This window comes from Garra rufa, chromosome 1, assembly GCF_049309525.1.
Source record: "Garra rufa chromosome 1, GarRuf1.0, whole genome shotgun sequence".
Classification (NCBI taxonomy): Eukaryota; Metazoa; Chordata; class Actinopteri; order Cypriniformes; family Cyprinidae; genus Garra; species Garra rufa.
This window is the reverse complement of record NC_133361.1, coordinates 39,461,988-39,478,911: the sequence shown is the minus strand read 5'-3', so window position 1 is coordinate 39,478,911 and position 16,924 is coordinate 39,461,988. Positions and strand designations below refer to the sequence as shown.

The window sequence follows — 16,924 nt, the reverse complement described above, 5'->3', positions numbered from 1 at the left end:
ATGCTTGTAAGTGGTGTTGGCTGAGTCCCCTGTATGAGACCTCCAAGTCTCTCTCTCCCTCTCTGTTTTCCTCTCGTATTTGAACATGTCACAGGCTCTTTGGTTTTTAAAGTTAATCCAATAAAATATGCAAATATAGCATTGGGATTGTCACAAAGTGCAGTGAAGAGTAAACATGCTGTATACACTCTGATGTGTGTGTGTGTGTGTGTGTGTGTGTGTGTGTGTGTGTGTGTGTGTGTGTGTGTGTAGGAGAACAGAGGCCCTCACACGCAAGTCTGAAAGTGTCTACTTATGTTTGCATGTAATCGTACAAGCGAGCATGCAACGTACAGAGAACAGAGTAATGTGTGAAGCTTCTCTTCTCATGAGAATGACAGTGTCTTGTGTTAAAATTCAAGAATATAAATGTTTGTTCATTGAAACTGTTTTTAAGCACAGCAGCTTCTATATATGTGACCCTGAACTACAAAACCAGTCTTAAGTAGCCTGGGTATATTTTTAGCAATAGTTAAAAATACATTGCATGGGTCAAAATGATCCATTTTTCTTTTATGCTAAAAAGCATTAGGATGTTAAGTAAAGATCATTTTCCATGAAGATATTTTGTAAATTTCCTACTGTAAATATATTAAAGCTTAATTTTTAATTTGTAATTTGCATCACTAAAAACTTAAAAGGCGATTTTCTCAATATTTAGATTTTTTTTGCACTCTCAGATTCCAGATTTCCTGACAAATCATACATCAATGGAAAGCTTATTTATTCAGATTTATTCATTCAAATTTTAAAAAATGTACTAGGGATGCACCGATCCGTATCGGCCGATCACTTGCGCGTTTTGTCAGTAAAGCCGGTTCTGTAATCAGCGGTAAATGCCATCAGGTGCGTGATTTCACGTTGAGCCGTATATACTACACACAGACACACAGTTCACTGACGAGCTGCGCACTTTCACACTAATAATGAACATTGATTTGCGCAGCTCGTCGGTAAACAACGGCTGTGTGTAGTATATACGGCTCAACGTGAAATCACGCACCTGATGGCATTTACCGCTGATTACAGAACCGGCTTTACTGACAAAACGCGCAAGCATTATCGGCCGATTCGTATCGGTGCATCCCTAAAATGTACCCTTATGACTGGTTTTGTGTTTTGTTAATATTTAAATTGCTTTCGTTTAACATTCATATACTTTTTAGAGAAACCTTTAAATTTTTACTCAAATTATAGGTTCATATTTATGCTCACAAAGGCTGCATTTATTAATAATTAATACAGTTTAGTATTACTGTTTTCTGTTTTAATGTGTTTTAAAAAGTAATTTATTCCTGTGATTTCAAAGCTGAATTTTTTGCATCATTAATCCAGTCTTCCAGTCTTGATTCTTCAGAAATCATTCTAATATTCTCATTTGCTGCTCAAAAAACATTTATTATTATTATTATGTTGAAAACAGCTGTTGAAAACAGAGTAGGATTGTTTCAGGTTTCTTTGATGAACAAAAAGTTCAGATGAACAGCATTTGTCTGAAATAGAAATCTTTTGTAACATTATAAATGTCTTTATCATCACTTTTGATCAATTTAAAGCATTAGTATTAATTAAAGTATTAATTTATATCATTTATTTCCCATGTATAATATTACAAAAGCTTTTTATTTCAGATACATGCTGATCTTTGGATCTTTCTATTCATCAAAGAATCCTGAATAAAATGTACTCAACTGTTTTAAATATTGATAATAATAATAAATGTTTTTTGAACAGCAAATGAGAATATTAGAATGATTTCTGAAGGATCATGTGACACTGAAGACTGGGGTAATGATGCTGAAAATTCAGATTTGAAATCACGGGAATAAATTACCTTTTAAAATATATTCAAATAGAAAGCAGTTCTTTTAAATAGTAAAACTATTTCAAAATTTTACTGTTTTTTGCTGTACTTTGGATCAAATAAATGCAGGCTTGGTGAGCAGAAGAGACTTCTTTAAAAAAAACTTTTAAAATCTTACTGTTCAAAAACTTTTGACTGGTAGTGTATATCAGCATACTAAATTTTGATTATTTCATAGGAACACATTAAAATAATTTTGAAATTACTTCTTATACATTAGTGTTGATCACAGCAGTACAGAGGGTTAAACTATCACTGACCGCCGGCCATCATTGAGCAGTTGCTTGATCTGAAGCTCTCTCACGGCTCTTGGGTTAGCCATTTTTGGAAGTCCGTATCTACAAAAAGCAAAACTGCCTTTGTGATACTTTAAAAAATAGCTTTACGTCTCCTCTTTTTCAGTCTTTTTTTGTTTGCCTCCACCTCTCTCTCTCTCACTTCATCACCCCTTTTCCTGGCATTAAGTCCAGACCTGACACTGACACTGACTCTGTGTGTCATCCCTCTCTCTCTCTTTCCCTCTCTCCCTCATTGCTTCAAGGACCAGAGTGCCTGCAGATGCATTTCTCTGTAGCCCACTACCCCTCCCTCGCCTCCTCTCTTTCGCCCTGTCTAACTCTCTCCATCTTTCTCTCCCTTTCCTCTCCTCCCTCTCTCTCTCTCTCTTGAACACAGTCTAACATTAACAAAGCAAGAGAACAGAGAGAAGGAGAGAGGGATGAACAGAAAGTGATAGAGACACTGAGCAAGTGTGGACCACTTTTACAATTCATTCATCTACCAGGTGAGTCTCCTGCCTTCACTGCCGACACAACGATTGAGACATTAACAGATTCACGACTTGTACAAGATTTGGGAAAATTACTGGTTAGTTGTGGAAAGGTTATGGAAGACTTGACCTTTGACATTTTCTGTTTTGTACATAGCAATATGTTGCGATACACCACCAAAGGCAAAATGTAAATAATTTAAATGTGCTTGTTTTTGTCTTCGCTTGAGAGTCATATTTAATTAAGCTAATTAATTTCAATTAGTGCAAAACCTTTTCACCTTTTAACATGTCTATATACACGTCAGGATTAGTTTATTATTTATTCATAAATGTACTATTATACTTTCACTGGATATTTTATTATATACATGTGTCAGCTTGCATTGTATTAAAAGAAGCCTTATATATTTATATAGGCTAATAATGCCATTTTTTATTGCACTGTAATCTGTTGTTCAGCTATGTCTTTTCTCCGTATTTAGTTTCTGCTTCTGTCCCAGATCATTTTTTGCCTTTGTTTTACTCTCAAAATCAATGCAAAATATAATTATGCAAGCACTTCTAGGTAATTTTAACAGCTAGATCTATAGCATTCATGACGACGGCCTCCTTTCCATGCGTGTTAGTAGTTTTACATACAGAACTATTGGTGGAATCAGTGATATTTTTTTTTCTAACTTTTTAACTGAACACTGCTCTATAAATTATGTACATGTGCTGGTTATTTTTCTGATATAAATACACTTGCATTTCGGTTGGTGGCTTAATGCCTCCATTTTCCTTCTGAGTTTTGTTTTGTACTCAGAGTTTGCCGTTGAAAACGTGGATTGTGTGCCATTGTGTTCGGTGTATCTATAATTATCTCTTTGTTTTGTTGAAGTGTGTGTCTCTCTGTTGTGCAGCGTGTGTGTGTCTGTGTGTATTGTTGTTAACATTAGTTGACAGTATTACTCTCTCCAGTCATGCGTGTGTGTACGACGATGTCAGACTAGATGTTCTGTACTTCTTAATTACTCGCTGTGTGTGTGTGTAATGAACGCTGTGTGTGTGTGTGTGTGTGTGTGTGTGTGTGTCTGTGGGGGGTTAATGTATGTGTGCGTACATGTGAAATATACATATAGAGATATATAGATAAAATGTTGAGTTTAAAATGCAATAGTAACTTACAGTCAAACAAAAAATTATTCAGACACCAGATATAATTTTTACTAGTGGGTGCAGGACACTATAGTTGATTTATGTAAGTGAGGATAGCAAAATTAAGTAAACTGTGACGTATTAGCCTATACCAGAAAAATTTGACCAAAAATTTGATTTGACACTTTGACCATGTTTTGATACCTTTCTATCAAAGTTATCTTCCATCATCAAGATGTTCAAGAATTTGTTGTCAACTCCTGAGTTCTTGTCATATTTTATTACCATTTTCTAAACTATAGCGAATAACTGTGATAACGTTAGAAATGTTGTAGGTGTCTGAATAACTAAAACTATACTTTAAAGACATCAGATAGGGTATGAATGTATGTTTGATGTAACAATTTAAAGTAAATTTTTGTATAAGTAATTTTTAAGTGTTAATAAAGTGTCATATCAAGACAAATTAATAGATTTTAATATATGCCGGGTGTAGTTATTCCTTTAGAAAGATACTTTACAATTAATTTGACATTTTAGGTCTTTTATTACTATTTTTAAATATAACGACTTTTAAATTCAGATGTTTTAGAGTCTATAGAAAATAATGAAAACAGGGTTGACATTTTGCATTATACATAAAACATAACATAAATGGATAACAGTAAATGGACTTTAATTTGTTATTGGGAAGTTTACTAGGACAATGATCTGTGAAATAGTTTATTACTTTAAAATTGGATAAATGTGCGACCCTGGACCACAAAACCAGAGTAGCACTGGTATATTTGTAGCAATAGCTAACAATACATTGTATGCCAAAAATCATTGGGATATTAAGTAAAGTTTATGTTCCATGAAGATATTTTGTAAATTTTCTAACATAATTCATTCAGACAACTTTAAATGAGATTTTCTTTATATTTAGATTTTTTTTTGCACCCTCAGATTCCAGATTTTCAAATAGTTGTATCTCCATAACAAACCATACATCAATGGAAATTTATTAATCCAGCTTTCAGATGATGTATAAATCTCAATTTCCAAAAGTTGACCATTATGACTGGTTTTGTGGTCCAAGGTCACATAATAACAGGGTTGGCACAAAACTAAAATGTAGATTTTTACCAAAAGGCTAAAATGCTTGCTTTTGTTTTCACATTTTTTTGTTTTCAAAAAAATGGGCATAGTTGTTAATATACTGTAGAAAGGAGGTGTTGGAAACAAAGACCGAATGAAGGCCAAAAATGGATCATTATAGAAAATTGAAACCGAAAAGAAAGAAAGAAAGTAAGAAAGAAAGAAAAGTTATCTGATGTGTTCACTGTTAAATTAAATTATTAATAATTGAATAAATTAAATTACATTATATTCTTATTTAGAAAACATGAACAATCAGTTATCAAAAATTTTGTTACTATTGTTTTATTTTCAATTAACCATACTATACTATAGTAAATTGGTGACACAACATAGACCCAAAGAATGAAATACAAGAGCATTTACTGGACCTAAATACCGAATTTCCGGTATTTGATCTTTCTAATGACCTATTTTGGTGGACTTAACTACTCTGTACTTACCTTTAAATTAATCATTTGATGCAATGCACTTATTGTGTACATTCATGTTTTTGCATCGTACTTATATTTGTGACCCTGGACTACAAAATCAGTCAAAAGGGTAATTTTTTTAATTTGTTTTAGTCATCTGAAAGCTAAATAAATATGTTTTATATTGATGTATGGTTTGTTAGGATAGGACAATATTTGTGACCCTGGACCACAAAACCAGTCTTAAGTCGCTGGGGTATGTTTGTAGCAATAGCCAAAAATACATAGTATGGGTCAAAATTATTGATTTTTCTTTTATGGCAAAAATCATTAGGAAATTAAGTAAAGATCATGTTCCATGAAGATTTTTTGTAAAATTCCTACTGTAAACATATCAAAATGTAATTTTTGATTAGTAATATGCATTGTTAAGAACTTAATTTGGAGAACTTTAAAGGTGATTTTCTCAGTATTTTGATTTTTTGCACCCTCAGATTCCAGATTTTCAAATAGATGTATCTCGGCCAAATATTGTCATATCCTAACAAACCATATATCAATAGAAAGCTTATTTATTGAGCTTTCATATGATGTATACATCTCAGTTTTGTCAAATTTAACCTTATGACTGGTTTTGTGGTCCAGGGTCACATTTGGCCGAGATACAACTATTTGAAAATCTGGAATCTGAGGGTGCAATAAAAATCAAAATATTGCAAAAAAAAAAACACCTTTAAAGTTGTCCAAATGAAGTTCTTAGCAATGCATATTATTAATGGAAAATTAAGTTTTTGTATATTTACAGTAATAATATTTACTCCTACTAATTTTGGCATAAAAGAAAAATATAATCATTTTGACCCAGACAATGTATTGTTGGCTATTGCTACAAATATACCCACGCTACTTAAGACTGGCTTTGTGATACAAGGTCACATTTAAAAAAAATAACTGCATGTAATTACATCTGGAATTACATTTATAATTACATCTTAACCCACCCTTAATCCTATAGTACCTAACCTGTCAACATTACCTATATCCCACCTCAATAGCAACAAAAGTGTTTTGCGATACAATATGAACACAATAAGTACAATGTACTTGTTTTTAGTTGTAAGTATACAATAGTTAAGGCCACCTAATATAAAGTGGGAACCCTTTTTTCCACAGCTTTACCTCTTCAGGGTTGGAGTGGTCTGGATGATAGAAGGAAAAGGTCAGTGTTTTCTCACAGGTGACATTTGATGTATGACAATCTGACCATGTTGAACTTACAAAACGGCTCCAACTGGTCTGGCCCAAACAACTGGTACCACCCAGCCGACACCATCACTCCTCAACACGGCACAGGTACGTGAGCCTTAGCGTATCTTTATTAGTAAAGCACCTCTGAGTGTGAATGTACGCTGTGTGTGTGCTCGTGTTTGTGAAGTCAGCTTTGGGGTGAACCAGCAATTCTTATACTTGACTGAGCACAAACAGAGGGTGCCAACAGCTACACCATCAGCCACGCATGTACACCCACATACAAACACGGCGGCCTCCGGCCTTGACATCCTCTGTTTCATTACAGGAAGGCGGAACTAAAGCGAGCAGACATTAGACACAGAATTAGATGCCCATAATACAGTTGCTGCTTATTCACACGTACACAAATAAGGTCAAACTGTCAAACACAAGATGCTGCAGTGCACTAGAATTACAGAGTCCTCAAAGAGACAGTTCTGCCTATATAATAACACACATGTTTGCACATTGAAATGCAGCACTTCTTACAAGACTCTCTAAAGTTTAATGTTTGTTTTTTTTTTTCTCTCAGATGGTTGCGTGGAAGATCTGAATGTGCAGATGGCTGGAGCAGGGGAAGGAGTGGTGCAGGGAGAGAGGGATGAGGTGGACGAGTCGCAGCTACACCTACAGCTAAAGAGGAAGCTGCAGAGGAACCGCACCAGCTTCACCCAGGAGCAGATAGATGCCCTGGAGAAAGGTGTGACTCAAAGCGCTGGCTCGCACTCATCTTTCCATGCTAAATAATCTCAGTTCTAAGAGAGGATGAATTTGTGTGGGATTGCTTCGCTTTTTGCGTTTGGGAATGATAGATTTTTTATATTCTGCCTCAATCCTTTTTTTATACTTTCATGTTTTGTCTTTTCATCTTCTCTAAACAGTCCTTAAAAGCGTAGCTCACCCAAAAAAGGAATTTTGTGTCCATTTTTACTCACCCTCATGTTGTTTCAAACCTGTATGTTTTTCTTCTGTGGAACAAAAAAGATGATGTTTTGAAAAAAGTCAATGAGGTCCAAAATGCAGTTTGTAACTACATTATTATTTTTAAGTACCATCAAGGGAAGGAAATTAAGAAGGGCTTCTGACAAAAAATGTCACCAAAAAGAACAAAAATGCCCTATAATTTCAAAAACAAATGGGCATTTAAATAACGTATTACGGCCGTCGCGATTAAAATGAATGAAAAGTGTCAATTCGCGGAATTACATTTACATTTACTTATCAACACTGCATCAAGATTGCTTTACTTTGTGCAGCGTTGAGCCTTATAACCAATCAAACGCGTTTCTGTTGAACTTAGCCATGCATTGACCAATCAGAGGCGCTTGGATTAGTCAACGCTGAAAACGCGCCAATCAGAGAAACTTAGATTAGTCAAACTCCGGAGCTGTTGAAGAGTGAACACAATGCAGGTACGATGTAAATAAAATATTATTTTTGTAGTTTCAGTGATCATAATGTGAGTTTTTGCATACCTTGTGCTAGACTTGGCTAACGTCATGGGCCGACATGTTTGTCTGTGAAGCCAGAATGTGCCTTGGCCAAAACGAAACAAAAGTGTGTATATTGTTTTCTATATCGATATAGGTATTACAATATAAAGAACAATAATCTGCGATATTGATTTGTCATAATATTGCAGCCATCTGAGCTCCTGTTTTTACATGTATAATTTAGACAAAATTGTGTTATTGACAACAGTTTAAAATATTGATTAAACTAACTTGGTAAAGTATTTGACATTAAAGACAACGTTAATGACCTTGGACCACAAAACCAGTCATAAGGGTCAATTTTTTGCAATTGAGATTTATACATCATGTTAGGATAGGACAATATTTGGCCGAGATACAACTATTTGAAGATCTGGAATCTGTGGGTGCAAAAAAATATTGAGAAAATTGTTCAAATGAAGTTCTTAGCGATGCATATTTTTAATAATCAAAAATAAAAAAAATGTTTTGATATATTTATGGTTGGAAATTTACAAAATAACTTCACTGAACATGATCTTTACTTAATATGCTGATGAGTTTTGGCATAAAAGAAAAATATTGACCCATACAATGTAATTTTGGCTATTGCTACAAATATACCTGTGCTACTTAAGACTGGTTTTGTGGTCCAGCGTCACATATGGTTTTTGTAATAATAAGGTGGTTTTAAAAATTGCCCTCTTGAATGTAAAAAAGGCACCTGGAAATTAAATCCAGGGGGCAAATATCGCCCCTTAATGTAAAAGTTAATTTCAGACCCTGGGTACTATCCCTTTATTTACAATGTGCTTGTATTAAATGTTAGGTCTTCTATTTAATCTGTTTTCCAGAGTTTGAAAGGACTCATTATCCAGATGTCTTTGCTAGAGAGAGACTGGCTGCGAAGATTGATCTTCCAGAGGCCAGAATTCAGGTAATACTGCCTTTGTGTTTTATTATCCTCTTTGCGATTTTAAGGTATTAAAGTGCCTTTAAACAATACATAAAGACACTGTCCATTATGCACTGACCCATATTGGGTGATTGACAGGTATGGTTCTCCAATCGGAGAGCTAAGTGGAGAAGGGAGGAAAAGCTGAGAAACCAGAGGAGATCAGGGAGCACCAGTTCTTGTTCTCAGACACATACTCCCCTGAGCACGTCCTTTACCTCCCCTGTATATCACTCCCATCATAGCAACAGCTCAGGTACACCTTTTTTAATCACTTACTTCACAATATTACAACAAGTACAGCTTTGCCAGTTAGAAATATCAGTGTATTCTGTATTGCCATAATTGGCATACATTCAGTATTACCAAAGCATCAATAAACACTAAAGCAGCGATAAGTAATACAAATAATAATGAGTTGTCTCTTTCCACCTATGTTCTCTCATATAAGGCTCAATGCACAGTCGGAGTGATTCGTCTCTCTCAGGCTACAGCTCTCTGTCTGTCTTCTCCAGTATGCAGGTAAATCAAGATGACCTCCCTTTCAGTATACCATAGTACTCTAATAGGCAAGATGGCTTACAAAACGGACATATTTTTTGCTCTACATCAGTATTAAATAGAGTACCCAGTACTTTTGGTTTCTGTTTTGACTTATAATACTGACATCTAGTGGCGCACAAAGCAAATGTTTTTGTTACAAATGCCACTGCATTATAGGGATAGTTATTAAAACTCTGCCACGATTTATTCGCTCACGTTGTTCAAAAACTGTATGACTTCTTCCGTGGAACATAAAAGTAGATACATACAGTTTTTGAACAACGAGAGGGGGAATAAATCATCACATTCTTTTTATTTTAATTTATTTATTTTGCAGTGAACTTTAAGGCTCTAGTCAGGCATTATTATGGTAGCAGTTGATTCACACATTATATGTCCAGTTTCTGTTAACAAAACTCACAAACTACCCAGCAAACACAGCACGTTCCACTAACGTTATCTTTTTAAGAAACCAGAAATAACATTCTAGGAAAGTTCTTTGGGGTTTATTTTTTGCAACCATAAAATAATGTTTTTTAGAACGTTGGAGGGTGGTTGTTTTTAAAATAACCTAAAAATATATAAAATATGGCTATTCTTAGGTTATTACTTTGCAACCGTGAAATAACATTCCCAGAACGATAGATTAACATTAGAAAAACATTCTACAAACCAAAAACTAACATTCTTTTTCTGTTAAAGGGAACCCTGGGTATTAAGACTTGTATGGATTAATATTATGTAAATTATGTTTCCTACTAAAATATGTAGTAGAAAACCCATGCAAAGATTACGTTATTTAAAATTTCACATCATTTTATACATATTTTGGACTATGGGGCGCGCTATTATTTTGATTACAAAGAACAGTTGCACTCTGTGAGCTACTGGCACTGAGCTATGCTGTTTTTACTGCAATACAACCAAAGACTATAGAATACCAAAGACATGTCACTCGTGTAGTTTTGAATGGGGAAAAATGCAACGGTCATCATGGCCGCGAAGCCCCGCCTTCTTAGTGAAAGCACCAATCGTTGATGAGTAAAGTCAGCGCGTCACTGCAGCTGCAGTTAGAAGTCCCGGTTGCTGTAGAAACAGTCGGCGCTCTCGTGCGTTCAGTACTGGCTCATCTAGCCGGAAAAATAAGCGTTTTTTTTAACGCTATTAAAGCATAAGGAACTATATTTATGAGGCAGTTCTTGTTGGATTTCTTTGGAGATTTCAAATATGAAATTTAATCGTAAGTTTGGCAAACAGTTTTGGAGAATTTGATGTTTCCCCGTTCAAAGAGATAGGAGCTGCACTTGGATGCCCGAGAGGCGTTTCAAAGATGGCCGCCGAGTGACATGACTTGTCTTAAAAGGACTTTGAATACAACTGGGAAAATAAAATACTGATACGATGACCAAAGCTAATGAAAGAGCTTACAGATGGCGGTGGATATAAAAGTAGGCTTAAACCAAATGCCGTACCATTGATTTTCCCCACAAAGAGTCTAAATGCACCTGGATATTAAGAGAAATCCATGCTGAGAAACTCTTTCAGTGGCTGCGGCGTCATGACAAGAGTCATTTACATCGTTTGTAAGCTCTTTCAATAGCTGTGGTCTACTAAAAGCCTCAAAGGCATCAGGGCTAAAGTGGAGAGAACACAGATGCGGGTCTTTACAGGTTTTACTCGTCCACAGGCATCTTCCCATTCTTTTTTCCTCTTCTTATGAAAGCAGTGAAGACTTACATCGCTTCTCTTGTTGCCCTTTGACTGAAAATTACAACCAAAAGCTGCAAAACGTCGCATCGTATCAGTATTTTGTTGTGTTGCAGTAAAAATAGCAATAGTGCCAGTGGCTCACAGAGTGCAATCGTTCTACATAATCAAAATTGCGCCCCACATAGTCCAAAATATGTATAAAGTTATGTGGATATTTAAAATAACGTAAATCTTTCATAGGTTTCCTCCTACATATTTTAGTAAGATACATCATTTACATTATATTAAGCCATACAAGTCTTAATATCCAGGGTTCACTTAGATCAACCTGGCTAACCAAAAACAAAACATACAAAATAATGTTCTGGGAATGCTCTGGAAAACAAAAAATGTTAGCCAGGTAAAGACCGGTTGGAATTTGTCAAAATCCCTCACACCGAATGAACTCGCTAATTATTTTTATTATTATTTTTTTACAAAATGATTTCTGGGTGCACGTTTAATGTCGCTTATGCAGTTAGCGGTTATGCAAAACGGTGAAATCTGCCGCTTTAAAGCTACTGTTTGTGAAATATAAACACTTTTTATTCTATCAAGATTCAAGACCACGTTTGTTTTTAATCTCTGAATTAAAAAGTCATCCATCTATTTGTTTCTTTAAAGCATGAAAACAGAGTGCTACAATAGTAAATAATTCAGACATTTAGTACACGCACCCACCTATTACGCAACTGTAAAGGTATGCAGCGCTTTGAGTCCGCCTGAGGTTCAAACTATTTAAAATAGCTTAAAAGCGACCTCTAGTGTTTCTGCTGGAATATACACAGCCTGCTGGAGTTTCTAAAAATAAACACTCGCACGTATATAGCAGGTTTAGTTTAACAGGACAGATTTAGTCCATAAATCCCCTCCCTTAAGTCAAACAAATATATCTTAATCATATTTAACGACCTCATGCACGCTTTTCAATTACATCATAGCAACACACCCAGTGTGCTAGCCTGATATGACTATGGCACATTGATCTAAAAACAACATCAAATACCCCCGAGTAAACTTATGTGGGGTGTTTTTCACATAATAAGCTGTTCAATAATTGGTGACTCTGGACAACAAAACTGAGATTTTATACATCATCTGAAAGCTGAATAAACAAGCTTTCCATTGATGTATGGTTTGTTGGGATAGGGCAATATTTGGATACAATTATTTATAAATCTGGAATTTGAGGGCAAATCTAAAATCTAAATATTGATAAAATCGCCTTTAAAGTCATGCAAATTAAGTTCTTAGCAATGCATATTACTAATCAAAAATTAAGTTTTGATATATTAAGAAATGTACAAAATATATTCATTGAACATGATCTTTACTTAATATCCCAATGATTTTGGCATAAAAATCAATGATTTTGATCCATACAGTGTATTTTGGCCATTGCTACAAATATACTTGTGCTACTTAAGACTGGTTTTGTGGTCCAGGATCACATTTTATGACTGAATTTGTTGATACTTCAAATGAAATGAGATTAATCTTTTATTTTTATTTGCTTTTCTCTTCTCTCCTCTAGTCTCTGCCCTCCCAGTCCACTCCAACTTACTCCTGCATGTTGCCTCCTTCTCCTTCTGCCCTCCCCCCTCTTTCCCGTAAATTTGACTCCTCATCCTACACCTCTCCCCACCTTCCGCCCCCACCCACGGCCAGCGCAAACACAGGTGAGTACTGTTTTGAAACATACTCCACCCTCACACCGCATGTGAATACTGTAATCCCCAGGCCAAGACACAGCATGAGCAATGAGTGTGTGAATGTAGTTTAGCCACTTTGTGGTTTCCTTTTGTGTTGCAAATAAGTCGTCAGAGGTGGCCACGTGTGAAGAAGGCACTGATAAGGCCTTGTGTGTCTTTCAGGATTCTTTCCCGGTGTTTCCGCAGCAGGGCAGACTGCAGTACAAGGCGGCGATCAGGAGCTGGGACAAGGTCTGAGTCAGTACTGGACGAGACTGCAGTAAAAACACACCTTAGCGATATCAGACAAAACCAGCAGAGCTTCAATCAGCAACTTGAGCAAATTATTTAACAAAAAACATCAGGAAACCCTACTTATTTAGATTATGAACACATCAGGGAAGCAGTCTATGTAAGCCATAAAAAAGTGGACCACAGATGGAAGAGAAAACGACCTCCAGCATTTTTGATCTACACAGTTATATAGACCTAGTCAGCACCATGCCAGACAACAGCACAAAACTAGTCTAGTTAACTTTCTCAGCAATTGGACATCCAAAATATTAGCTGAGGCCAACACCTTCATGTTTATGCAACTAAATTTGGTGTTTAATTGACCCTTCGCAAAAACCTTACTTACTGTTGTTATGTCTGACAAACAATGCCGCTGTCACACCACACATCATGTTTTCACACAGTGAAAAATACATTGCAGAGCAAAGGGGAAACTGACAATATGCTGACAGACAAGACAGAGCAGGTTATTTCTGGTATGAAACAAGGTCTTAGCTTAAAAATGTAATTTTTAAAAGAAATTCAAACAATAAATACCATTTTGTGGCTTTTAATTGTGTTGTGACAGATCACTGTATTGCCTTATTAGATCAATCAACATGTAAACCGATCCTCTTTTCTTATTTATTTAAAACACGAAATAAACACGAATGAACATAAGAACGTATTTTATTTGAACAGTGGAAAGACGCCAGTACACACATTTTTTCAAGTTTAAGTCCACTGGAGTTAATCTACTCTCCTGTCTGATTTGTTTGTCGGACAAAATGGCAAATTCAGCATTCTGATTGGACAGGTCGCCTGTTAATCAAGGGTTTGCGAAGGGTCAATTGATGTGCCACTTACAGTCAACATGATAAACCGCACGTGAACAAAAAATGAGGATGTTTTAAATCTGCTTCTGCAGTTGCCGTTCAAAAGTTTGGGTTTGGTAAGAAATTTTAAATAGATAGTTTACCCAAAAATGACAATTCTGTGATTAATTACTCACCCTCATGTCATTCCAAACTTGTAAGACATTCATTCATTTTCAGAACACATTAAGATATTTTTGATGAACTCCAAGAGCTTTTTGAGCCTGTATAGACAGCAATGCAACTGACACATTCAAGGCCCAGAAAGGAAGTAAAGACATTGTTAAATAGTCCATGTAACATTGAAGAAGAAATTGTTGAATAAAGTTGTTATTTTTGTTTTCTTTGTGTACAAAAAGTATTCTTGTAGTTTCATAACATCACGGTTGGACTGCAGATGTCACACAGACTATTTTAACAATGTTCTTACTACCTTTCTGGGCCTTGAAAGTGTCAGTTGCGTTGATGTCTATGCAGGGTCAGAAAGCTTTTGGATTTCATCAAAAATATCTTCATTTGTTTTCTGAAGATGAACGAAAGTCTTATGTGTTTGAAACGACACAAGGGTGAGTAATTAATGACAAAATTTTCATTTTTGGGTGAACTAACCCTTTAAAGTTTCTTATGCTTACCAAGGATGCATTGGTACTTTTTGGTACTTTTTTTTACAATTTAAAATAACTTATTATTACCTATATATTCAATGTGTGTGTGTGTGTGTGTGTGTGTGTGTGTGTTTATATATATATATATATATATATTTTTTTTTATTTTTTTTTTTTATTTTTTATTTTTTTAATGTGTATTTTTATGTGTATTTTCACATGATCCTTCAGAAATCATTCTAATATGCTAATTTGCTGCTCAAGAAACATTTCTTTTTATCAATTATTAATAATTAATATTAGAAAACAGTCGTACTGCCTTATATTTGTTGAAACGGTGATACATTTCCAGGATTCTTTGACAAACAGAAATTTCAAAAGAACAGTCTATACAGCCACTTATGATCAATTAATGTGTCCTTTCTGAATAGAAGTATTTTTCAAATTATTTAAGTCTTACTAACCCTAAACTTTTGAACGGTAATGTAGACTGACGGTATTGAAAATGATGGATTTTGAGAAGTCTGTTATCAGTTACCAGCCCATCGTAATACTGCACTGACATGGAGAAACCAATGACAATCAAGCTTACACCCAAGCTAAGCAGAGACAATCATTCAGGTGCACAAAGTAGCTTAAAAGGATCAAAACTGAATATACATTGCTGTAGCCAATGACAATCAAAATACTATATTGCAAAAGGCTGCAATGACAATCAAACATACGACAGACCATGTGTAATATACTGAAGTTAAGCTAATGATTTATTACTGTACATTGTTAAATGGACATTACTGTGATTTGATTACTTTATTTCAGCACTCAACATTCATAGATTTTTTCCTGCCAGATCCCATGAACTCACTGTAGATTTGTATGTTTGAATGAGTGTGAATATGAAAGAGCGACAGCGATAGAGAGAGAGAATGATAATGTTACTGTATTTATCATTAGAACTGTGAACATTTTAGTGTAAACCCTTTTGTGGAATAACTAAACATTGAAATAAAAATATTACAGTGAAAAGAACAAACATGCATTTGTGTTTGACTGTACATTTTTTTCACCAGATCTTTTTGTTGTAATCTCCCCTCATCTTTATCTTTTTCTCTAGAGTAGCTATGAATTGGTTCACTAGCAGCCGTTTGGGTTGTGTTTACTTATTACTGTCACTGAACAGTAGCATTTCCTGCCTGTGTGCTGGTGGATTTCCTGTTTTTGTTACTTACATTACCACACCCATTGAAAATAATGTTCTGACAAAGTTATTCTCACAGGGACTCAGACAGCACAGGAGTTATGAATAACTTTGATGTCAAGATATTTTCATCTCACATACCAGAACACATATATAGAAACCACTGGATATATATTTGTGTATAGCAACCAAGAATAGATTCAAATTAAATTTGTTTTAACAAAACTTGCTCTTTGTTCTTGGATTTTCTTATGCCACTCCGGAAACTGCAACGGATACACTTAGAAGTCTGACTCTGCCCATATCTGAGATTTATCCTCCAAATTTCCGCTGCACTACACTTGATGAGTTTAATTAAGGCCGATGTAAACGAGCTGTGGAGACCGGGAGGGCAAAGCACGCAAATTTGGTCGTTTGAGCAGAGATCACTATAATACCGGTAGTCACGTCTCTTCTATTCCCATAAGGCCTCCAGTCCCCAATCACAGCATGTTTTATCTAGTCTGTGTGAACATGGGGTCTCCTCCCTCAAACTCATCGCTCCATCTCTACCCCTCCCTCTATCTGTTCATCTCTTGCCCTCTGCACACAGTCTTGGCCTGTGGTTCTCAAGTGGATAAACACATCCTCTGTTTCTCATGCAAACTTTCTTGGAACAGCTCAGTGTGACGCATACAAATTGGGATGCATTTTTTACTAGTGGTTAGATATTAAAAAGATATTCCAGGTTCAGTAATTTTGACTTGTCCCTGTTTTTCTTTTTCAAAAAGCACTCAAGATGTAAACAATACTTTACAAAATATAGTGTGAAAAATAGCAATTTCTTTGCAAAGTTATCATTTTAAAAAACTATCTCCATGAAATGTGATGCAGTAAACCCTAAAGTCTAAAATTCCTGTAGAAATTAT

The 16,924-nt window shown here is 35.3% G+C and overlaps 1 protein-coding gene across 1 annotated transcript; it reads left to right on the top strand.

Annotated features, from left to right (window-relative positions):
- Window positions 1-2,579: 2,579 nt before the first annotated feature.
- Window positions 2,580-15,851, top strand: pax10 (paired box 10). Its single transcript, XM_073839765.1, has 8 exons — window positions 2,580-2,687; window positions 6,539-6,718; window positions 7,188-7,355; window positions 8,982-9,064; window positions 9,182-9,338; window positions 9,534-9,604; window positions 12,909-13,053; window positions 13,249-15,851. Exons 2-8 carry the CDS (start codon window positions 6,613-6,615, stop codon window positions 13,347-13,349), a joined length of 831 nt encoding a protein of 276 aa, XP_073695866.1. The 5' UTR covers window positions 2,580-2,687; window positions 6,539-6,612; the 3' UTR covers window positions 13,350-15,851.
- Window positions 15,852-16,924: the final 1,073 nt, after the last annotated feature.

Coding starts and splice junctions, on each gene's coding strand:
- pax10 (XM_073839765.1), top strand. CDS start 6,613: ATGTATGACAATCTGACCATGTTGAACTTACAAAACGGCTCCAACTGG. Junction 7,356..8,981: donor GATAGATGCCCTGGAGAAAG/GTGTGACTCAAA, acceptor TCTGTTTTCCAG/AGTTTGAAAGGACTCATTAT. Junction 9,065..9,181: donor TTCCAGAGGCCAGAATTCAG/GTAATACTGCCT, acceptor GGTGATTGACAG/GTATGGTTCTCCAATCGGAG.